General features: G+C 38.4%; 1 protein-coding gene across 2 annotated transcripts in view; it reads right to left on the bottom strand.

Annotated features, from left to right (window-relative positions):
• Positions 1-2076: 2076 nt before the first annotated feature.
• LOC143022944 (uncharacterized) overlaps positions 2077-26496 on the bottom strand; it is an 89668-nt gene continuing 65248 nt past the window's right edge. For both annotated transcript variants that reach the window (XM_076181363.1, XM_076181362.1), the window contains exons 3-7: positions 23219-23267; positions 18942-20669; positions 3952-4181; positions 2555-2819; positions 2077-2461 (exon numbers count right to left, since the gene is read on the bottom strand). In XM_076181363.1, coding sequence (XP_076037478.1) covers positions 2092-2461; positions 2555-2819; positions 3952-4181; positions 18942-20669; positions 23219-23267 — 2642 coding nt within the window. In that variant the 3' untranslated portion in view covers positions 2077-2091. The remainder of the gene's footprint in view (positions 2462-2554; positions 2820-3951; positions 4182-18941; positions 20670-23218; positions 23268-26496) is intronic.

Genomic DNA, 26496 nt, shown 5'->3' on the forward strand with positions numbered 1-26496 from the left:
CAGCGATTAAAGATACATTTCAACAATCACAATGCACTTTCATTCTAAGCCATCATCATCGGGAGACCCAATGGGGGGCACATGCAGAAATTGAAAGGTGGAAGGGCTGAGGACTTGAACTCAGTGATCACATGTCAGGTGCTGTAGTAACTAACCAACTACACTATCAAGAGATATAAATTGAGCGCAAGTTTTTCTTATAAATTTGTATGCTCAAGTTACATACATACATGAAATTTTGTGTTCAACCCGTCTCCACTTTGATAGTACAATTGGAAGTATACAAACACGGGAAAGTATTTGTACAACACTGAATGTCTCCCAGTGATTAGAGATACATTTTAACAACCACAATGCACTTTAATTCTAAGCCATCAACAGCGGGAGACCCAATGGGGCCACATGCAGAAATTAAAATGTGGTACTGCCAAGGACTCCAACTCAGCGATCACATGACAAGTGCCATCACTGGGACCCATTTAGTGTTGTACAAATACTTTCCCGCGTTTGTATACTTCCAATTTGTACTATCATAATGGAAATGCAGTACTGCCAAGGACTCGAACCCCAGCATACTCATGACAAGTGCGGTAGTGACTTACCAACTAGGCCATCAAGAGAGATAAAGATTGAGCACAATTTTTCTTATATATTTTGTATCCTCGAGTCACATACACATACATGAAATATTGCGTTCAAACCCATCTCCACCATAATAGTACAATTGGAAGTATACAAACGTGGGAAAGTATTTATACAACACTGAATGGGTCCCAGTGATTAGAGATACATTTTAACAACCACAATGCCCTTTAATTCTAAACCATCAAGGCCGACATGCTGAAATTGAAATGCATTGCTGCCAAGGACTCGAAGCCCAGCATCCTCATGACAAGTGCGATAGTGACTTACCAACAATTTCTGCATGTTGGCCTTGATGGCTTAGAATTAAAGTGCATTGTGGTTGTTAAAATGTATCTAATCACTGGGACCCATTCAGTGTTGTACAAATAATTTTCCGCATTTGTATACATCCAATTGTACTATCATGGTGGAGATGGGTTGAACGCAAAATTTCATGTATGTGTATGTGACTTGAGCATACAAATATATAAGAAAAATTGTGCTTAATCTTGATCTCTCTTGATAGCCTAGTTGGTAAGTCACTACTGCACTTGTCATGAGGATGCTGGGGTTTGAGTCCTTGGCAGTAACGCATTTCAATTTCTGCATGTCGGCCTTGATGGCTTAGAATTAAAGTGCATTGTGGTGGTTAAAATGCATCTCTAATCACTGGGACCCATTCAGTGTTGTACAAATACTTTCTCATGTTTGTATACTTCCATTTGTACTATTATGGTTGAAATGGGTTGAACACAAAATTTCATGTACAGTATGTATGACTTGAGCATACAAATATATAAGAAAAATTGCGCTTAATCTTTATCTCTCTTGATAGCCTAGTTGGTAATTCACTACCACACTTGTAATGAGGATGCTGGGGCTCGAGTCCTTGGCAGTAACGCATTTCAATTTCTGCATGTTGGCCTTGATGGCTTAGAATTAAAGTGCATTGTGGTTGTTAAAATGTATCTCTAATCACTGGGACCCATTCAGTGTTGTACAAATACTTTCCCGCGTTTGTATACTTCCAATTGTACTATTATGGTGGAGATGGGTTGAACACAAAATTTCATGTATGTGTATGTGACTCAAGCATACATATAAGAAAAACTGCGCTCAATTCTCATCTCTCTTGATAGCCTAGTTGGTAAGTCACTACCGCACTTGTCATGAGGATGCTGGGGTTTGAGTCCTTGGCAGTACCGCATTTCAATTTCTGCATGTTTGAAAAAAATATAAACTTTAGCTATGGTCATTTTAAATGTGATAAATTGGTAACCTAAATGGTCACCAAGATTTTTTTCGCCAGATTGAGCCTTATGTGCCCATATATACCCTAAAGGGCTAGCATCATGCTACTGAGCAGCTTTTAACCCCACAATAACATGCAACCAGTACCTCAGATGTGTGCCAATACCCCAAATGAGGGTATGCTGTTTGAATTACTTTCTTTTGAACTTGTATTATCTAAGTGCAATAAACATATACATATTCATTATCAGCACTTACCTTAATAAGAGCGTAGACTTCTATAACAAATAACAATGAAGACAAACTTGCCAAAGCAATTGTCAAGGCTACATTTGCTGTTGATATGTGTGGCACTACACTACTACACAGTGTTAGTATAATGGGTTTCACATCAAGACTGCTGTTTTTCATCATATCTGGTGACATATCACTTTCATTTGCTGAGGTTACATATTGCTGTAAATCATTGTGACAATTCATCAGCAAAGATTCATTTATATTCTTTGAACAGTTTGAATCCGACACAACAAAACATCTGGGGAGGTTACACATTATGTCCCTTTTTAAAGTCTGATGAGCCCAGCTCCTGAAAGGAGTAATTTTGTTTTAAGTAAATTATATCTCTGATTAACAATAAAGAATATATACGAACATGATTATTTCACAATAAGACAGATACCTTGTCATGCAAAGTAGAATAAATAACAGTATGGTAAATAGAATTTCTAGGGCCAGATGAATGAAGAACAAATTTTTTGCACAAGAAGTCCATCGATGAAGGAGCCATGCTTTTGTGAAGCGGTGCACAAGAAGTTCTTCCCTCTTATGCAGTTGCATTTTAGTCAATGCATTCTGTTCTAGCCATTTATGCTCATTTTCATAGGATGTGGTCGCATCATTCTTCAACTTTCCTGTTTTTTCAAAAGGAGACTCGTGTACTTTTCCTGCAAAGTATAAGAAACAACACAGAATAAACACCACTGAGGTTTATATCCATATCATTAAAATCAAGATGGACTCATGCAAATTTTCCTCTTCACTCCTATCACTGCCCACTACTGGTTCTACAGGATGAGACCCTGATGAGTAGTAGAAAGGAACTTTGAAAAGGGTATCATTCATAAATGTAAAGATGAAGTCATATTATTTTACAAGTTAAGATACAAGGAAAGAATCTTCTAGCTACTAGTGGATGGTGAGGTATTTGAAGACATCATCTCAAACTGAAATAATGAATAGAAGTTTTCAATTTGTTTTCACTGAGGAGAATGATCTTGAAGATGACAATTCATTGCCCCAGGTCTCTTGCAGGAGACCCATAGCTCTCATGTAACTGGCAACAACTACTAGATTGGCCCATAAGTAACTCAAAGAAGAAAGATTTTATTGACTGATCATCATGGTTAGGGAGGCAATTTACGATAAGGTGTTCAGTGTTTTTTCTATAATGTTTGCATTTGGGGCAGGCTGAAAGAATACAAGAGAAGAAGTGACAAAAATGGTTCCCAGTCTTGCGCATAAACCAGACTAGAATTACTAGACCTACCATGATTAAAGGGACAAAGAAAGAGGAGACATGATTGTGATGTTTGGGTCACTCAAGGTGGGTGAAAAACTGAAAAAAGGCTCTTAATTTGAGACAAGAGAGCATCATGAAGTCATGGAAATAAATTCAACAAGACTAATCATACATATCTGAGAGACATGAAGAAAGAGCTTTCGGCATAGATGTATTAAGTCCTGAAATTGCCTACACAATACAGCCAAAGCTAGAACCACACATGGATTTAATGCTAGATCTGAAAGATAATAAGAGACAGGACCCCTTTTCTGTGTACTACAATTAGGCTAAGATGGACTTCAGGATGTCCAAAGATTTGCAGATATCCATTGTTGGTCTGAGGAGGGATAGCAGAAGTTAAATGTATTTCTCTTTGTATACAGATTAATCTCCAATCACAAAAGAAAGCATGATCTATAAGGGTTTCACTAAAATATTCAAAAGTACTGATTGCATAACTTATATAGATAATATTCCATAGAGGGGCATAATTGACAAACAAAGAATTAACTAACCAGGAATGTAGAAATGATTTTCTACAATAGTAAAATCCCATGTTTTCTCATTGTAGTTGTAACACTTGTCCATCACCATCATAGCTAGGTCAGGATGATGTTCAATTAGATATGTAAAATTCTTACTGACTTTAAAGATGTACTCATCAGTGGAATTTTGTTTAGTTTCAAAGTGGCTCTCAAAGGCACTCTTCCACCACACAGACTCTATTATTGCCTTTATAGCCACCCTGCAAAAAATAGTGACTAATATTGTATATTTTATAATTGTGTCTTGGTGTGAACAAAATTAAATTAGTATCTGAGCAACTATTTAATAAATTTTACATGTTAAATCTGGTACTATTGTACCAGATTGTAAGAATTTATACACACACACACATTCGTCGTATTGATGGCGAAGATTGGAGCTCCAAAGAAAAATTGAAATTTTCATGGATCTCAACGTCAAGGAAGTACCTTTTTGTATTTACAGGGAAGGGGAAAGCTCATGGTGTAGTGGGAAGGTGAGGAAAAAAGAAGGGGAGGGATTACTGAGGGAAATGGATGGAAAAGACGAAGGAGAGGACTTGGTCCAGGCAGGCAGACACCATATAAACAAATGTGGGCCAGATCAATTTAGTGACGATGAAGGGACTAACAAAAATGTAAAGATTAGAAATATAGATAAGAGCAGCACAATGGAAAGTGAAGATAACAATTTCCAAGGATTTAATGGTGAGGGGGTGGGAGCCAACCCTCCCCAATTAGCAAGCCTAGAAGAAAAACTTGAGAAAATTGTCAAACATTGGGAGGATAGGTTCGGTGAACTCACGAAGATCACGCAGAGAGTTGAAAAATTGGAAGAATTAGAGAAGGTGAACCAAAAACTAACTAAAGAAATAGAAGTATTAAAAAGACAGTTAAAAGAAGTAAAAGATGAGAATGAGGAATTAAAGAATAATAATAAAGAGAATAAAGAGTCCATAGCAAAAGAAGCACAGGGTTGGAAAAAATCCAAGAGAACAGCAAAATTGCATTTAATGATATAGTAAAACAACAGATGAAAGAACAAACTGAAGACACAGTTATTAAAGTGATGAGACAGAAGGAGAATATAGTAAGAGACTTAGCAGATAAAAAGAAATGTATAATTATATTAGGAATGGAAGAGAAGTATAATCTAAATAGAACCACAAGAATCAAAGAGGAAAAAGAAAAAGTAAGCAGTTTACTAGAATTAGTTCAGGAAGATGAACCTGAAATCGGGAAACAAATTGAAGAGATGTATAGGCTTGGGAAATATAGTACAGATAAGACCAGACCAATTAAGGTTAAATTCAGGTCACAAACGACAGCAGAGAATATCTTAGCAAAAACAGGGAAACTAGCAAACAGTGAACAATATAAAAAGGTATGGATAAAAAGAGAAATTAATAAAGAGGAAAGAGAGGAGGAAAAAATGAAAAGACAAGAAGCTAAGGAAAAAAACGAGAACAGAATAGTCAGAAAAAGAGGAATTCTATTGGAGAGTAGTGAATATGAAAGTGAGGAAATGGGCCATACCAGAGAAAAACAAAAGGAAAACAGAAAATACAATGGAAGTAGCAGAAAATTAAGAGTGTCTTACACAAATATAGATGGATTAATAACAGGATTGAACAAGCTGAATGATTATCTGAAGGAAAAAGATCGGGACATAATGGGAATTGTAGAGACAAAATTAAAAGGTCCACTACCACCCAACAGTGTAGGACATGATGCATATAATTATTGGATTAGAAAGAGAGAGACAAAACAAGGGGGTGGAGTTATGTTCCTGACTAAGAAGGATATAAACGTGAGGAGTGTCACATATGGAAAGAATACAGTAGAGATGATTATGATCGAAGTGGAAGACAGTGATAAGAAGAGCAGAAAGTTTGTAATAAATTATGTGCCTCCAAAAACAGCCTCGTGGGAAGAGAGTGAACATAAAAGTATGTTAGAAGACACAAGGATAACATTAAACAAGATAATGGAAGATGGAGGAAGAATAGTTATGACGGGCGACTTTAATTGCAAAGAAGTCTGCTGGGAAGAGATGACAGTAAAGGGTGGAGATGACTCATGGGGAAATGTTCTACTTGAGATGATTATTGACCATACAATGATGCAATGGATTCAAGAGAACACTAAGTATAGAAATGAAGAAGAAGGAAACAACAGTGGAAGAGAAATGGAATATTTTGACAAAATTAAAAAAAAAAAAAAAAAAAAAAAAGTGTGGAAAAGTATGTCCCAAGACAAAAGCAAGAAAAAGAATATGTAAAGTGCTGGTACAACAAAAGTTGTAGGGAGTTAAAAGACAAAAGAGATAAAGCTTGGATCAAATGGAAGACAGACAAAATACCTGAAAAATGGAAAATATATACTTGTTATAGAAATGAATATGTACAAGTGTGCAGAGAAGAAAAGAGAAAATATGAAAAAGATGTCATACAAAAATGTAAAGATCAACCAAAACTATTTTACAGATTTGTAAACAACAAACTGAAAAACAAACAAGATTTGGAGAAATTAAGACAAGGAGGAGATGAATACACAGAGAAAATAGAAGTGGCAGAAATTATGAACAAGCATTTTAAATCAGTGTTTACAAGGGAGAACATACAACCTGGAGAGATCAAATGGGAAGAGAAAGTTCCCCCTATGAAAGAAATAGAAGTAACAAAGAATGAAATAATGAAACACTTGAGTAATCTTGATGTCAGAAAATCACATAGACCAGATGAAATAGCAAACTGGATTTTGAAAGAATGCAGGAATGAACTGGCAGACATAGCATAATAAACAGTTCCTTGAAAGAAGGAAAAGTTCCAGAAGATTGGAAAAAAGCAAATATAGTACCTATATATAAAAGGGGAAATAAAGAAGACCCTACCAACTATAGACCAGTCTGTCTAACAAGTACAATAGCAAAAATTTGTGAAATCCAAGGGAGTTTGGATTCAGACAAGGACGATCATGCGTCACCAATTTAATATGTTTCTATTCAAGGCTAATAGATATAATACAAGAAAGAGATGGATGGGCTGATTGTGCATTTCTAGACCTAAAAAAAGCTTTTGATAAAGTACCACATAAGAAGTTGCTTAAGAAATTAGAAACTGAAGAAGGAATACAGGGCAAACTGCTTAAATGGATGGAAGACTTTTTGCAAGAAAGAAATATGAGAGTAGTGATAAGAGACAAACACTCTAATTGGGATGAAGTAATAAGTGGTGTTCCACAAGGAACAGTTTTGGCCCCAATAATGTTTGCTATATATATTAATGATATGGATGAAGAAATTGAAAGTTATATGAGCTTCTTTGCAGATGATCCAAAACTGTTAAAAAAAAGTGAACACTGAAGAAGATTGTGAGTCACTACAGAGTGATCTCAATAAAGTATGGGAATGGAGTAAGAATTGGGAGATGGAGTTCAATACTAAGAAGTGTAGTATAATGGAATTTGGAAAAGGCAAAAACAGAATAACAGGATCATATAAATTGGGAGAAGGAATAAAATGAATAATATGTCACCTGAGAAACATAAACAAGATTTTTGGAGAAACTTATAATTTGATAACAACAATCAAAGTGGCATTTACATACCTGGATGAAGAAATGGTGAAGAAAATACTAATCACTTTGATAAGACCAAGATTGGAATATGCAGCAACGATGTGGTCACCAAGTGCAAAAAATATGTACAACAAAACTTGAAAGAATACAAAGAGCAATTACAAAATTGGCACCAACACTCTCAAAACTACGAGTATCATATGAAGACAGACTACCAAAACTTGAGCTACAGACATTAGAGCAAAGAAGAGAGAGAGGAGATTTGATAACTATTTATAGAATCATGAAAGGCATAGAAATTATTGATAGAGAGGATCTAATAAAATGGAATGATAGAAATACAAGAGGACACGGAAAGAAAATCAAGAAAGACAGCTATAGAAGAGATATGAAAAAGAATAGCTTTCCTCACAGATAATAGACATTTGGAACAAGTTTGATGAGAAAGTGGTGTGTGCAAAAACAATACATGAATTTAAAAATAGTTTAGATAAAATGAGATATGAAGATGGGACACCACGACCATAGCTCCCCTTCCCGTAAAATACAACTAGGTAAATACACACTTCGGTCAAAGTGACAGCGAAGTTTGGAACTCCAGGAAAAATTCAAGTTTCATTGATATCAATAAGGGAGTACCTTTGTTGTATTAGTGGGGAAGGGGAAAGCTCGTGGTGTAGCAGGAAGGTGAAGAAAAAGGAGAAAGGGAGGGATTACTGAGGAAAATGAAAGGAAATGAGGAAGGGGACGAACAAACCCCGGATGTTAGAAGTGTAAACAAAAGGAGTGCAGAACACACAGATGAGGGAGAACAGGGGAGCAGTGGTGTCAAAAGCAGAAATATATATAATAGCAGCTCAATGGAAAGAGAAGATAACTGCTTTTATGGATTTAATGAGGGAGGAGATGACAACCTCCCCCGACTAGTAAATCTAGAGGAGAAACTAAAAAAAAAAAAAAAAGAATGAAGCATGGGAGGTTAGGTTTAACCAATTAACACTAGTTACCCAAAGAGTTGATAAACTGGAAGAACTAAAGAAAGAGAATCAAAACCTAAGTAAAGAAATAGAAGAATTAAAAAGACAGTTAAAAAAAGTAGATGAGAATGAGGAATTACAGAATAATAATAAAGAGAATAAAAAGTCAATAGCAAAAGTACAGGGTTGGAGAAAAGTCCAAGAGAACAACAAAATTGTATTGGAGACATAGTGACACAACACATGAAAGAACAATCTAAGGACACAGTTATTAAAGTGATGAGAAAGAAGGAGAATATAGTACGAGACTTAGCAGACAAAAAGAAATGTATAATTATATTAGGAATGGAAGAGAAGCATAATCCAAATAGGACCACAAGAGTAAAAGAGAAGGAAAAGGTAAACAAGGCATTAGAACTAGTTTAAGAGGATAAACAAGAAACAGGGAAAGAAACTGAAGAAATATATACAATAGGGAAATACAATACAGATAAGACCAGACCAATTAAAATCAAATTCAGGTCACAAACGACAACAGAGAATATCTTAGCAAAAACAGGGAAACTAGCAGACAGTGATCAATATAAACAAGTATGGATAAAAAGAGAAATGAATAAAGAGGAAAGAGAGGATGAGAAAACAAAAAGACTAAAAGCTATGGGAAAAAATGAGCAAAGAACAGTGTCATGTTCCCACTGTGATCATGGTGAAATTGTGCTACGCATCATTTTCACCGCAGCCTACATAGACGCAGTTACTACGCATGAAGACGATGTAGGGTTGGCAGTAGAGGAACAATGAAACTGTTTTTCGTCAAGGAAGTAGAAACCCCCACTTCCTTGCCATACTAACTTTTAGGATAAGATATAAAATAGTGACTATATTATAAGCCCTCTTCACACAAGAATAAAGATACTAGTGAAATGTGTGGAATTGGGTAAATAGAAATAGGACTAATTACCTAGACGTATGTTGGCACCTGTGCCATGGCACTGGTGTTGTGCGGCTTTCGCATTAAAAAGAAGGGCAGGCACTTTTTGAGGAGATTACTGCGCCCACACTCTGTTCCCACCAATCAATTAGTAAGATTAACTCGTATAATTATAGACAGTAAATTTAGTGATTGCACTCCACCTTCTTTCTTTATCCCAGTGAAGTTAAATTGTTCATATGAGGCTAATTGTTGACCAGGGAATCTGGATTGCAGGAACTACTCAAATCCTGGGTTATGATTCGATGTATAAACTCACATACAGGGTCTAGGACATGACAACAGAGTCAGAAAAAGAGAAATTCTATAGGAGAGTAGTGGATATGAAAGTGAGGAAATGGTTCATAGCAGAGGAAAACAGAAAGGAAACAGAAAACTAAAAGTGTCTTACACAGCTACAGATGGCTTAATAATAGGCCTGAATGAACTGAATGATTGCTTGAAGGAAAAAGAACCAGACATAATGGGAATTGTAGAGACAAAATTAAAAGGTCCATTACCACCCAACAGTGTAAGACATGGTGCATATAATTATTGCGTTAGAAACAGAGGTAACAAGGGGGTGGAATTATGTTCCTGACTAAGAAGGATATAAATGTGAGGAATGTCACATGTGGAAAGAATAGAGATGATTATAATGAAAGTGGAGGACAGGGATGGGAAGAGCAGGAAGTTTGTAGTAAATTATGTGCCTCTTAAAACAGCTTCATGGGAAGAGAGAGAACACAAAAATATGTTAGAAGACACAAGGATAATGCTAAATAAGATGATGGACGATGGAGGCAGAATAGTTATAATGGGTGACTTTAATTGTAAAGAAATCTGTTGGGAAGAGATGACAGTGAAGTGTGGAGACGACCTATGGGGAAATGTACTACTTGATACAGTATAATTATACAGTAGAACATATAATGATGCAATGGATACAAGAAATGAGGAAGATTGATTTGATTTTATGAGTGTTTGGCTGACGGCCAGGCACTGGGACCAAAATGATCATTCAGCGCCACAATGAATTTATGAAAATTGAAATTAATGAGATGTTAATGGAATGAATTTAAAATAAAGATAAGTTGCATAGTAAGACTATGCATATGAATAAAAATCAAAATGAATTTAAAAATTTGAATGAATAAAATCAAAATGAATTTAGAAAATTTGAATGAATAAAAACCAAAATGAATTTAAAAATTTGAATGGATAAAAACCAAAACGAGTTTACAAATTTGAAAAAAATTAAATTCATATATATGATGATAATGAATTAACGAATACATAAAATAAAGTAAGATCTAGATAATATTTACATAAAAGTTAGAGCTTATAAAACAAATTAATTTCTTTTAAAAATTTAACTAGTCCAGCTACATCTGCGTTATCCCCTAAAAGATTTGGCATGGGCTTGCCAGCAAGCCCATATTTACGTCGAGCTCTAGCATACAGCTGACAGTGCATCAGAATGTGACCAATTGTCAGAGGACTGCCACAATCACACTCGGGTGCATCTGATCCTTCTAACAGAAACTTATGTGTCAGATGGGTATGACCCATTCTCAACCTACTTAGGACTATTTCAGTTCTCCTGTCAGCATGGAACACAGAAGGCCAGTATGATGTGTTAGGTCTAAAGCTTTTATATTTCCTGTTAGTGGCAAGAAGAGGATCAGACCAACGGTCCTGCCACTTCTGTCTGATGTAAGACTTGATAGGTTTATACAGATCAGAATGGGGCAATTTTCGCACATCAATTCTGCTTTTCTTACTAGCTTCCTTAGCTTCTTCATCAGCCACTTCATTCCCTCTTATTCCCACATGGGAAGGGATCCAGCAAAAACACACAGATTTATGACGGGAGTGAATGAATTGTAGCCACTCTTGTGCTTTTTGTCCTAGCGGGTGGGAAGTATTGAACTGGCATACAACATCTATGGCACTTTTTGAATCTGTATATATAACAAATTTCTTAGCTTTAGTTAATGAAGCTTCTTTTAAGGCATGGACAATTCCTGTTAGTTCAGCGAGAAGAAATGAGGAAGAACCATCGAGACTGGACCTAATAATGACATCAGAACCCAAAATAGTGGACAAGATTCAATATAAGACACCAATAAGTAAAAGTGACCACATATTGGTTGAACTGAAACTAAATGAGGAAAAATACATGAAAAAAATGAACAATATAGAAAGGGAAGATTGATGTATGGAAAAACAATTTTTTATAGAATAAGAAAATTCTTTCAAAAAGCAGACTGGGAAAGGATACATAAGGAGGAAACAACAGTAGAAGAGAAATGGAATATTTTGAGAAAAATTTATAAAGGAGTGGAAAAGTATGTTCCAAGACAAAAACAAGCAAAAGCATATGTCAAGTGTTGGTACAACAAAAGATGTAGGGAGTTAAAAGACAAAAGGGATAGAGCTTGGATAAAATGGAAAAAAAGACATAAGACCTGAAAAATGGAAAATATATATAAGTTATAGAAATGAATATGTACAAGTGCGCAGAGAAGAAAAGAGAAAATATGAAAAGGATATCATAGAAAAATGAAAAGATCAACCAAAACTATTTTATAGATTTGTAAACAACAAACTGAAAAACAAACAAGAATTAGTGAAACTACAAGGAGGAAGTGAATACACAAGAAATAAAGATGGCAGAAATTATGAACAAGCATTTTAAATTGATGTTTACGAGGGAGAACATACAACTTAGAGATGTTGAGTAGCAGGAGAAAGTCCCCCCTATGAAAGAGATAGAAGTAACAAGGAAAGAAATAATGAATCACTTGAGTACTCTTGATGTTAGAAAATTGCATGGTCAGGATGAAATGGCAAACTGGATTTTGAGAACATACTAACAGACAAAAAACATAGTCTAATAAACAGTTCATTGAAAGAAGGAAAAGTTCCAGAAGATTGGATAAGAGCAAATATAGTACCAATATATAAAGGGGGAAACAAAGAAGACCCTACTAACTATAGACTGGTCTCTCTTACAAGTACAGTAGCTAAAATTTGTGAGAGAATTATCAAAATTAGATGGGTAAAGCATTTGGATTTTTTTTTTTTTTTTTACTAAATCCAAAGCAATTTGGATTTAGACAAGGAAGATCATGTATTTACCTAGTTGCATTTACCTAGTAGTATTTTACGGGAAGGGGAGCTATGCTCGTGGTGTCCCGTCTTTATATCTCATTTTATCTAAACTATTTTTAAATTCATGTATTGTTTTTATACACACCACTTTCTCATCTAACTTGTTCCAAATGTCTATTACTCTGTGAGGAAAGCTATTCTTTTTCAGATCTCTTCTATAGCTGTCTTTCTTGATTTTCTTTCCATGTCCACTTGTATTTCTTTCATCCCATTTTATTAGATCCTCTCTATCAATAATTTCTATGCCTTTCATGATTCTGTGAATGGTTATCAAATCTCCTCTCTCTCTTCTTTGCTCTAGTGTCTGTAGCTCAAGTTTTGCTAGTCTCTCTTCATATGATAGTTTTGAGAGTGTTGGTGCCAATTTTGTAATTGCTCTTTGTATTCTTTCAAGTTTTGTTATACATTTTTTTGTATTTGGTGACCACATCGTTGCTGCATATTCCAATCTTGGTCTTATCAAAGTGATCAATATTTTCTTCACCATTTCTTTATCCAGGTATGTAAATGCCACTTTGATTGTTCTTATTAAATTATAAGTTTCTCCAAAAATCTTGTTTATATGTTTCTCAGGTGACATATTATTCATAATAATGAATCCCAGTGTCACAAACTTAATGTGTTTTTATTCAAGACTAATAGATGTAATACAAGAAAGGATTAATGGGCTGATTATGCATTTCTAGACCTGAAAAAAGCTTTTGATAAGGTGCCACATAAGAAATTGCTAAAGAAATTAGAAACTGCAGGAGGAATACAGGGCAAACTGCTGAAGTGGATAGAAGACTTCTTGCATGAAAGAAAAATGAGTGGTGATAAGAGACAAACATTCTAATTGGGATGAAGTGATTAGTGAAGTTCCACAAGGAACAGTTTTGGCCCAAATAATGTTTGCTCTATATATACATTAATGATATGGATAAAGGAATTGAAAGTTATATGAGCTTCTTTGTGGACGATGCAAAACTGTTGAAAAAAGTGAACACTGTAGAAGATTGTGAGTCGCTGCAGAGTGATCTCAATAAAGTATGGGAATGGAGTAGAAAGTGGGAGATGGAATTCAATATTAAGAAGTGTAGTATTATGGAATTTGGAAGAAGCAAAAAAAGAATAATGGGATATAAATTGGGAGAGGAAGAAATTAAAAAAGTGGAAAATGAGAAGGACCTGGGAGTCATTATTATGAATATGTCCCCTGAGAAACATAAACAAAATTTTTGGAGAAACACATAATCTAATAAGATCAATCAAAGTGGCAGAAATGAAGAAATGGTGAAGAAAATGCTAATTACTTTGATAAGACCAAGATTTTAGTATGCAGAGTGGCAAAACTTGAGCTACAGACATTGGAGCAAAGAAGAGAGAGAGTAGACTTGATCATTATTTATAGAATCATGAAAGGCATGGAAATTATTGATAGAGAGGACCTAATGAAATGGGATGGTAGAGATACAAGAGGACACGGAAAGAAAATAAAAAAAGACAATTATAGAAGAGACCTGAAAAAGAACAGCTTTCTCCACAGGATAATAGACATTTGGAACAAGTTAGATGAGAATATGGTGTGTGCAAAAATGATACACGAATTCAAAAACAGTCTAGTTAAAATGAGATATGGAGACATGACACCAGGAGCATAGCTCCCCTTCTTGTAAAATACAACTAGGTAAATTAGGTAAATACACTAGATTAACAGTGCAGTGTTACTATTCTCGACCACTAATTCAGTGATCTGAGTTCAAGTCCTGTCTAGAGATGAACTTTTTTTAACATCACTGCACTGGAAGCAGGGACTTAATCTATGGTGGGCAAGAAGTTTTGCGTGTATCAGTAAATCAGGTCATACATTAGCTGTGAATTCTCATTTGGGAGGGCAACAACTGTCAATCATAAGTCCAACATATGATCCAAGACAGGTGAATCAAACATACAGTACTGTAGGCTATTGGAAAAAGATCTAAACATGATTTTTGTATGAAGTCAAGATTGGAAAATTAATTTCAATAGAAAAAATGGAAATTACTGGTAATGGGCAATAGCTGCAATAGGCCACCTTTAAACTATTCCTTGGGAAGTGAATCCATTACAAAAGCAAAATAGGAAAAAGATGTGGGAGGACTGATAAAAGACAGATATATCAACAGGATTACAGGTGCTTTGTTATCAGTTGTTGCCTGACTATACAGTCCTATTAAAGATAAGCTAAGGACCTAGTGACTTTAATCTAAACACCCTCATTCAACCCCTAGACTATATCACTATATCAGTGCATTGTATAGTGGAAGTATAGAAAGTGATTTTAAAGTGAACAGGTTGATCTGATGGGAGAGTATGTGTGATTTTTGGGTGATGCCATGAAGGAACAAACTAGGCTATATTGAATCTGAAGATTTCAAGCATCCAATGATGAATAACTGGTTGATGCAGTTATATGGAGCGATTTGAGACTGAATCATCTGGAATGGCTTCAGAATTGAGGTTTTTGGTTTACATGTTTTGTATATGAACATAGCCTATGCATCGACATTTTGGTATGTTCATTTGAATAAGCTGGTTTAGAAATGGTGACAAACCAATCAAAGATTGACTTGTTTGATCCTTCTATGATAAAATTGGATCTGTAGGTTAACCTATCTGAGGCAAATCTCAATAACTTGTCTATTACAGAAGTTTATTTTTCAAACTTAGTAGCCTTGCAATTAGATTTAAAGAATATGAGATTGGTTAAAGTGTTAGAAAAGATTTCAAATTTAGAAAAAGCATATGTCAGTGAGACCACAATGTCACAACCTGAGGTAAAAATGGTGACAAAAGTTTGTAGACATTGTAGCTATAAACATGATAGTAGGTTCTGTAGGTTTAAAAACCTTAGATGTAATTTGTGCCACAAGAAGGGTAATTTACAAAAAGTATGTAGAGAGGAAAAACCAACTCCTAGGTTTAGTGAAAAGAAAAGCGAATATTTTTTACAGTTAGCAACAGTCCCCCTTTCCCTTCTACCCCTATCACACCCTCTGCCTTCATGCTAAAACTTACCCACAAATGTAGCTAACATAAATGTCCAAACCCAAAAAGACAGTTCCACACCTTAGGTTATCTACAAAAATTTCACATACAAAAGAAAGAGAAAGCTATGTAGTTCCCATAACATTGGAATTATATACACCCTTGTAAATACTTCAACTAAATTAAATTGACCTAGATAGATAAATGGGGAAAAGGTTAGGAATATTAAGTCATGCTCCAGAGGGGCTTGTAGGCATCATTATAACAGAAGGGATCACCTCGGCAGGCTAGCGTCTTATGATTCCCCCCCCCCGTAATGAGATATATTGAATATACTGAGACATAATGAGATTACATATGTGGGTAGTTAGAGATATATATGTGTGAAATTATAACAGAAAGGATCATCTTGGCAGGATCCCTGAGATTGCCAACCAGGTATCCAGAAACAGATTCTTATACTATCATAATAGCTTACTTGTGAATTAGTTTCCTGGAAGAATATGTGCAGTATGGCCAAAAGTTACTCACTGGAAGCTGAGGTTAGAAATTAGGTAAATGAAGGAAGGTTGCAGCCTCAAGGTGCATACTAAAGAAAAATATTGTTTCCTGTTTGGGTTATCTATATACCAAGAGCTTTTTCCTCCTTACAAGGGAGGTAGCAAAGTCAGAGGCATGTACCTATTCTCACCCATTTCACTCCCTTCCACCACCTCCTGCACCTGTCCCATCTCAGCTCCTCGTGGATGAGGGGTCATTCTTGCATTTGTCACCTGCCCTGGGTCAAATGCAAATACAACAAGAGAGTTAACGATAATTTTGTTTTGGAACATATGGCCAGGGCCCTCACATGGGGGGGGGGGGGCATATGCCCTGGGGCGGCAATTCTAGTGTGGACATGCTGCCCACAAGGCTGACAAAATAATTATATTAAAAAAAGGCCAAGGGAGCCCTGAATATTTTACTGTAATATATGAATTTTGCATTAGAATCAACAGAATATGAAATATTTTTCCCTTGTCCTTTCTGCAATAGGGACATTAAGGACAAATTTTAAAATCCATCTAATTATTTTGCAAGCCAATAGCTAAAACAGGCTATAAGGGATGGTGAAGATGGGAAGTGGTGATAGGGAAGGGGGGGGCATCACTGAGAACTTTGCCCCAGGGCAGCACTTTGCCCTGGGGTGGCATTTTGCCCTGGGGCGGCACTTAGGAGGATCTCTCCTTCTTTAACCTCCTTGGTTCCAATTTTATATTGTCCTGATATTCTGTTTTTGCTTTTTCCAAACTCCATTATGCTACACTTCTTAATATTGAAGTCCACCTCCTATTTCTGACTCCAGTTCCATAATTTATTCAGGTCTTCCTGCAGTGATTCGCAATCCTCTTCAGTTTTTACTTTCATTAACAGTTTGGCATCATCAGCAAAGAAGCTCATGTGGATGTGACTTGATGAACAATGTTGGTATTTGTATTGCTGGTATTGATGATGAAGCTAGAGTTACAAAAATATATGATGTAAAGGCACAATGTATGATTAGTAACTATTGTGTACCTACATATGTTTGGCTAAATTATATATTAAAAATAATGTTAAACCAAAGTTTTTCAAAGCACATTCTGTTTCACATGCTTATAAAAGAATGATTGAAAATGCCTTAACAAAACTGGTAAATGATGGTATGTTACAACCTAGCTCAGAGTGAATGGGCAATTCTTGTTGTTCCTGTTTTGAAAGAAAATAAGGTGGAAATGAAAATTTGTGGAGATTTTAAAGTTGTGAATATCTTCATTGTGAAAAATATCCATTACCAAAGATTGAAGAATTATTATCTGTGGTAAGTAAAGGAAAATTGTTCTCTAAAATTTAATTTTAGCATGCATATCTACAAATTCCTGTAGAACAAAGCCAAGATTACTTAGTGATTAATACACATAAAGGATTGTCTGAGATTCATTGTACAATTTTTTGCCAAGTTGGATGGTCCAGATTGCATATAGACTATGCAGGACCTATTGATGGTAAATATTTCCTCATGATTATATATTCCCACAGTAAGTTCTTAGATGTTTATTTTGCCATTGCTACAACTTCTACTACAGTATTCCAGATGGCATAGTGTCAGATAATACTCCTAATCTGGTTTCTAATGAAATGGAGGCATTTCTAACAAAAAATGAGATTAGATATATAACACCATTACCTTATCCATCCTTGAGTGGATTGGCAGAATGGACAGTAAGAACATTCAAAAAAGGATTAGAAAAGTTTCAGAAGGGTGATATGCATACTAGTGTGTGGAATCCTATATAATTACTAAAGGGCCATCAATTCTTCCACTGGTAAGTCTCTGGTGGGGTTAATATTCCACAGAGTTTATAAGAGTACTGTAGAAACTGTTAAGAGTGCATGACATATCTTCTAGTAGACTGAGTAATGAAGCATTTGAGGTAGAGCCCTGGTATAGTCAAGATGATGTAGTATTTGTTCACAATTTTGGTAAAGGTTCTCCGTGGGTGGAAGGAAAGATTGATGAAATGCTTGGTTCAAGAGGTTATAAGGTGAAGATTCAAAATTTGGGAAATATCACTTGGAAAAGACATACAGATCAGATTATGCCTAAACTTGTGGGTGATTTTGACTAACCTAAGAGTGAGAGACAATTCAAATGATACTTCCATAGATAACTCCACAGATAGAGTATATGTTTATAGCGATCCAATGTTGGATTCCCCTGATAATGGAGATAATACTAATGTAGAACCTACAAGAGAATACTTTGTAAATAATAACCAAAATTGTTCAGTACAACCAAATGAGAGATGTTGCAGTCGTATCCGTAGACCACCTGATAGGGTGGACTTGTAACCATAAGTTTTCTGTTTATTAAAAGGGGAGAAATGTAGTGTTTTGTAATGCTGCTGCAACTGAGTAAGCTTGTTGTTGTGGTTGTCTGAGACCACATGCTTTGTTATTAGTTGTTGCCAGACCACACAGTCCTATTAAAGATAAGTTAAGGACTTAGTGACTTAAATTTATACACTTTCATTCAGCCCCTAGGCTATATCAGTGGTAATGAGGGCATCAGAAACCAAAGTCTTCTCCATAGATCAACAGATGAAAATTATAGGCAAACAGTTCTATGCTCCTACTCATCCATCTCATCTGCCCTTTATACTGTTCAGACCAATCTCTCCCCACAAACTAGCATATATCCTTCCAAAGCAAATTACATATATATACATAAAAGTAAAACCTTATGCTACTTACATCCTAGTTTTTGGGTGATCCATGTCTTGCAGGGCACTGTGCATGTACTTATGAACATGTATCTTAAAGTTACTTTGTCCACTTTTCTTGTATTGATTCTGTATTAAAAATGCCAAGACTTCATATTTCTTATTTTTAAAGGCTAGTTCAATAGGAAGATCTCCTTTATTTGTTTCATCCCATATCAAAAACTTTGCACGTTTTACAAGATATGTGCAACAGCTGAGAGATCCAAACTTTGCAGCATAGTGCAAAGCTGTGTAGCCTCCATTATCTTTAGCAAATATGATGTCATATCCTTTCCTTGCTAATAATTCAAGACATTTGATATGATTATTACTTGCTGCTGAGTGGCATGGGGTACATCCTTCAGAGTCTTTTACTGATGTTTTGGCACCTTTGAGCAGCAGTTGACTGCAGCACTCTAAAGAGCCTTGTGCTGCAGCAAGATGCAATGGTGTTTGCTTGTGTTTGTTCTTTACATTAACTTGAACATCTTTTTGCACAAGAACTAATTCACAAAGTTCAGCAAACCCAGTATTAGCTAACATGTGAAGAGGAGACATAAGCGAATAAGTTGAAATATTTACAGAGGCACCATTATTGAACAAAATTAGACTGCACTTTATAGACTTTTTCTTCAATGTATAGTGAAAGGCTGTAAAGCCTTTGATGTCTTGGTCATCTATCATTTCTTTTATGCCATCTAGTGGTAGCAGATACTCTAGATTTTTTAATGAGTTTTTTTGAGCAGCTAGATGAAGTACTGACTGACCTCCATTATTCTTTATTCTTAGGTTCCCATTATTTCTAACACAGAGCTCTGTACAAATTGTAGTTGCCTTACCAACTGCTTTAAGTAGTGGAGTATCTCCATTATTGTTTACTGTATTAGGACATGCACCTTTGTCAAGTAAGAAAGAAACAGTTTCATTAAAGGTCCCTGCCATAACATGATGAAGAGCTGTTTCCCCTCTTTTATCTTTATATTGTAAAGTTGTGTTTCCATTGTTGTCAGTATGGATGATATTGGCTCTAAGTATGAGATCACAACAATGATGAAAGCCCCCCTCTGCTGCAAGCATTAATGGTGTTAAACCATCTTTTGTCATTGAATTAATCTGTCTTTGGACAGTATCCTCATGAGAAATAAGTTTCCTGCAGCAGTCAAGGCATCCTTCCTTAGCTGCATAATGGAAGGGCAAATAACCCCTCTTATCAGGAATTACTCTGTTAGCATTATGGTCTAGCAGAAGAGACAAGATTATCTTATTGCATTCCTTTATGGCAATATGAAGTGGTGTATAGCCTTTTTTGTTTATCTTATCAACTATGTTGTTACTTTCCAAAAGTTTCTGGCAAACTTCAATACTGTCATGCTTGACAGCCACATGGAGAGGTGTATCACCATCATTATTTGTTGCAGCAACAAGTGCACCCTTTCCCAAGAGCTCTTGACAACAAGCAGCTTTGTCATTCAGAGCTGCATGATGGAGAGCAGTTTGTCCATTCTTGTCACTAACTTCAGTGTCTCCACCATTGTTCAGTAAAAGTTGAAGAATATCAAGAAAACCTTGTTTTGCAGCAATAATAACAGGGTGCCTGTCCGGTCTGTCTTCAAATGTGTCTGGTGCATTAACAGGTGCTCCTTTCTTCAAAAGGTCTTCACATAGACTGTACTTGTTATCATCCACAGCATTTTGAAGTAACTGATGCAACTCCAGTTTTCTGTAGAAAAAAGTAAAAATTTAAGTTATTCTGAATCTCAGAAATTTCAAAAGTAGACTGTGAATGAAACTTAAGCTTTTCACTTGTGTGGTATGTGCTTTAGCATAGAGTACTAGCATAGGGCAGGGTACTGTAGTGTTGTGGCATGCCCTGACCAGCAGTGACACTTCCCATACAAGGAACCTTTTCATACGGCCAACAAAGCCCTTTTCATGATTATACTAGGCGTGGCATCGTCTTCGCCCTGTGTAGCGAAAAACAGCTGACCCCACGTCAGTCGATATCCACTTGTCTTCCCATGAGCGCCCCGCGCTCCCATGTACGCATAACACATTGATTAATAAACGCATAAATCGTCCCCTCCTGCGTTTCATTGTTGCCTCTGGATGCAGGAATGCATGCAAACATAGCACAGTGAACATGATTGCTTGCAATTGCCTCCAATTGCTTGCATCTTGCAAAAATGATACGCGAATCGGTGGCGCGCACGTGAACAAAGCACTGACAAAACTAGACGAATTGGCGACAGTGTACATGCTGGACCATGAATGCAGTACTGTGCAGCAGTGTGCATACTGGACCATGAAATGCCGGGCGACATCATGAGGCGCTTTCGTGGACACGTAGCGGTGCGAACAAAGAGGCCTTTCATCCCACTCCCCTGGATACTGAGCCTCCCGGCCGAGCTCTACCACCGCGAGCACAACCCGTGCACGGAGCCCAGCCGACTCATGCAGGCCACGTCCACACAACCGAGAAACTCGTACAACGCCTCAGCTCCCTCGCTGCAATACGTCACTCTAGGAGGTAGTGACCAACTGCCGCTCACACGAAGCACTGAGGGTGACAGTCTCGGATGTCAAGGAGGACCTACACGCATGTGCTGTGTCGGCATGCAAAAGGGCTCCACGCCAGGCGCACGCACTCCCGCCTCACTGGCCCCCCACCCCCCGCACCTTCCCCCTGGAAGGCTGGCACCTGCCGCCAGGTGTCTGACGGCCAACGTGTCCTCGAACTTGCTAACGCTGCCTGACACAGGTGCGAACATCACGGGGATAGACACTCGGCACCTAGGCATGTTGATGATATCCAGGGCCAGCTTACAGCCGCCGCTCTCGGCGCCGACGTACGTGGTTGACATATCTCACATGCCCCCGCAATGGAACGCTTCCGGGCTACCTTGACGCCCGGAGACAGGGACTCCCCGCCGCCATACGGGTTCACGAAGAGGTCCAAATACTCCTCCTCTCCTTCGGCCACTGTTGGGAGCTGGCCATAGTCCCGCGCGACTTCCCGAAGCCTCTTCTGGCGGTGACATACATGAACAGGTGCGCCGTGCTAACGCTACCCGTTGACAGCCCACCAGCTGCCGCTCGCGACTACTTCCTCTGCGTGCTGGTCTCCAAGAATGACCCCAGAACCGCCCCACTAGAAAAGATGGTGGGTCCCCCCATGAAAATCCACTTGAAAGCCGACGTGGTGCCCTTCGCCGCCCATACGCCCAGGCCGATGCCGTTCGCATTTCAGGATCAAGTGAAGGAAGAACTTGATTCAATGAGGCAGCAAGGTATCATCACGCCTGTCGGTGATGCGAGATATGTCGTCGCCGCCCGTGCTGGCCCCTTTCGACCCCGCCCTGCCAGTGGTACTGCAGGTGGATGCGCCGCGCCTCAACAGCATCGGGTACGCCCTCCTCCAAGATCACGGTCAGGAGCACTTACGTCTTGTCCAGTGTGGCTTACGGTTCCTGATGGACGTCGAAACCCCGTAAGCTACTATCATTGGAGATGCTTGCTGTTACCTGGGCCGCATCCAAACGCAAACCATATCCGTTTGGATTGCCCCACTTACGTTGATGACGGACCATCGTCCGCTCATCCCCATCCTCGGCCACCTGCTCACCTGCGTGTTCTCCGGGTTCCCATCCGACAGCTTCGCGTCCCCCCTCCCCCCGTGTTGGAAGCTCATGGACGCCCTCTCCGCCGACGGGGAACTGGCGCTGTACGGCCAGCTCATCGTCGTCCCCGCCGCCCTACGGAAGCGCCTACCGGCCCCCGAAGACGCCGCCCCCGTCGCGTCTCCTCCCTCAGTGGAGGGCCTGCGATCCACCTGCGCGGGTCCCCCCGCCCCCCGCCGCTCGCCCCAGCTCGCGAATAGGCTAACCTCTCGTGATGGTCCTATGAGCGCGGTTTGGGGGTGGGTGGGTTATGTGCTTTAGCATAGGGTACTAGCATAGGGCAGGGTACCATAGTGTCGTGGCGTGCCCTGACCAGCAGTGACACTCCTCATACAAGGATCCCTTTCTTATGGCCGACAAGGCCCCTTTCCTTGCTTATACTAGGCGTGGCATCGTTTTCGCCCTGTGTAGCGAAAGACAGCTGACCCCACGTCAGTCGATACCCATCTGTCTTCCCATACGCACCCCGCACTCCCATGTGCGCATAACCCACTGATTAATAAACGCGTAAATCTCCCCCCCCCCGTGTTTCACTGTTGCCTCTGAACATAGGATTGCATGCAAACAGCTTGAAAAAAAGGAGTATGCTTACTTTTTATCAATAGCGGTGTAACTGATCCTAGGGTTCTGCCCCCCACCACCTAGAAAAAGAAATTTTATGTTTCAATTACCATTAATATATTCACAACTACATTTTCTAAAACAGCATCTATGCTCTTAGGCATAGGAACTAATTGTGAAAGTTAAAATTAGTTACATTACTTATAAGACTGATTCAGTCTTACATTACTAACTCTCGTTCAAGGTTAATGGTGCCCAATGAAAGGACTTTGGTTTTGGTGGTTGGAGACCATTACTCAGAATGGATGCTTCTAACCCCTGTGTTATGAGCCCATTACCAGGAATTAAACCCAAATATCTGACATTCTTTCATCCCTTATGAACTGGTCAAAGCACACACCCACATCAGAAATAAATAAAACCCACTCAACCACATACATATACCAAAGGCTTTCTCCCCCTTACAAGGGAGGTAGCCAAAAAACAAAGGCATAAAATCCACTCCCACTCATTCCATCCACACATACTCCACTCCCATTCACCCCACTCCCTCCCTCTTATCTTGGCTCCTCCTCAACAACGGGCCATCCCTGCATCTCACCCACTGACCTGGGTCAAAAGTGCTCAATGTCACAAAACACTGCACATCCACAGCAAGGCTGTTTCATTAAATCAGTGGCCTCCCCTCTCCATCCCCTCATGCAGAAAAAGAGATGGGGAGAAATCCCTTCAGGCTGCATCAATATATTTTTTCACACATACTCCCTCAACCCCCACCCCCACCTACTCCCTTTCATGCATCATAGCATCATCCATGTACAATCATTTTCCATTCACCCCTATCTTCTGTCTTCTCCTGTCCTTCCTCAACAGACATTCCCCTTTCCCAATGCCCCTTTCACCCCATCCATCCATCTCATCCTTGGTCACCCCCTCATGTTCACTCCTTCTATCTCTACCATCCACACCTCTTTTACTAATCGTTTTTCATTCTTTCTTTCCATTTGTCCAAATCATTCCAATATTCTTTTGTCAACCCCATCTCCCAATTCCCTTTCCACTCCGATTCTCCTCATCACTTCCTTGTTTCTCACTCTATCCAACCTAGTGACCCCTATCATACTTCTCAGGCACCTCATCTCAAACACATTCAAACTACTCTTTTATGTTTTATGCTTCTGCTCCATACAGTGCTGTTAGCACAATCACTCCTTCATACACTCTCCTCTTAGCATTCATTCCCAAATGTCTTTTTCTCATTACACTTTTTAATCTCCCAAGGCATTTACTTGCTTCTCTCAATCTACATTCTATCTCCACCTCCACTCCTCCCTTTCCCACCACATTGGCATCTAAGTATCTAAAACTATCCACTTCCTCCAGTCTCTCTTCCTTAATACTCACTTCCAGTCTGCTGCCACTTTCTCCACTTGTACATTTCATCTTCTTACTTTTACCCACATTTATCTTCAACTTCCTTCTTTCGTACACCTTCCCAAACTCTGTCACTAACTTACTCAAACCCTCCTCTGATCCTGGTACAAGCGCAGTGTTGTCAGCAAACAACTGGCTTATCTCCCACTTTTCTCCATTTTCTTTAACCATCTCCAATCCCTGGCCCATTACACCTTGCATATACCAAGGCAACATAACACATCCTTGATGAAGTCCCACCTTTAACATAAACCACTCACTCTATCCATTTCTCATTCTAACACAGGCTCTACTACTCTCATAAAAACTCTTGACTACTCTTAACAGCTTTCCTCCTATCCCGTATATCTGCAATACCTTCCTGTCTACCTTATCATAAGCCTTTTCCAAATCCATAAAGGCCCAATAAACATCTTTACCTTTTCCCAAAGCTTTCTCACATATCTGTCTTACCACAAAAATCTGATCTACACAACCCCTACCTGTCCTAAATCCACACTGTTCCTCACCAATTACTTCATCTGTTCCTCTCCTAATCCTCTCAATCAAAACCTTCCCAATTACAATTAAACTGATCCCTCTGAAACTACTACACTCACACTTGTCACCTTTCTTCTTGTAAACTGGAACTATACAGGCACTCCTCTAGTCCTCTGGCACTCTACCCTCTCTTAATAACCTTACCAACCAACCCAGGTGCATTACCTGCTCTCATCATCTTAACAACTGCCTTCACCTCATCTTTCCTTATTTTTCCTCCATTTTTCACACTCGTCACAGTCATTTTCTTAGCACTTCCCACTGCAATTACCTTTCCCTCCTTATCCTCCTCCTTATTTAGCAACTCCCTAAAATACTCTGCCCATCTTCCTCTTATTGCCGTCTCTTCCATTATCATCTCTCCATTTGCACCTTTTACCTTTTCTTCTCTACTTGATTTACCTCCTATTCCTCTCTTAATATCTTTTCAAAACATCTTTTTATTACTTTCAAAATTTTCTGTCATACTCTTACCCCATTTCACATCTGCTCTCCTCTTTGCCTCCTTTATCTTATGCTTTACTTCTCTTCTCTTTTCTTTGTACCTCTTGTATGATTCTCTCATCCTGTTTTAAACCAATCTGTGAATGGTCACTTCTCGTCTTCTACAACCTTATTTGCTTCCTCATCCCACCACTCACTACCCTTCCTTCTATTTCCTCCCATCCTTCTTGTTCTACACACAATCTTTGCACATTAACCTTGAAGAAACCGCCTTCCACCCCACCACACACTTACCTATCTCTTCCCTTACTAGTATAGCTACCACTTCTCTCCCTCGTCCTCTCTTCACTCTTTCTTCTCACAAACCTACTGCCTAGAAGTTTGTAATCTTGTAAATTGTTCCATCAAGTCTCTGGGTCAGTCTCTTTCCTTGAGTACAGTTGAATATCTTCCGAATGACATTCAAACAAAATGTGGTGCATTTTTTCAGTCTGCTATTGCCATTCCCATTTCCGTCAATCTTGCAGTAGTCTGTCTACAATATAGCATATCAGCAGGTATAGCATATGTCCACATGGGCACCCCTGAACATGTGCTGTCAACAAACTGTCATTATTGTGAAAAATTCTAGATACCTCTGGGCATCAAAATTATATAAATGGCCTTGAATTGTTATTTTCACCTGATATAATGGTAAAGTTATCTAAAAGATGGGTGTCAAATATCTGGACAGGGTCAGGGGAATAATTTCAGTGCTTGCCAAAGGTGACACTTTATGGTTTAACTGGCATGAGTCAGCCCAGCAGAATTCTGCTTACATACACTACACAGTACCACCTCAAGAGGTGTAGTTCAGTTTGCAAATTCTCCCAGCAATAAATATTGTGTACA

The sequence above is a fragment of the Oratosquilla oratoria genome, unplaced genomic scaffold (genome assembly GCF_046742065.1).
Source record: "Oratosquilla oratoria isolate Oo_2021 unplaced genomic scaffold, ASM4674206v1 SCAFFOLD238, whole genome shotgun sequence".
Taxonomy (NCBI): domain Eukaryota; kingdom Metazoa; phylum Arthropoda; class Malacostraca; order Stomatopoda; family Squillidae; genus Oratosquilla; species Oratosquilla oratoria.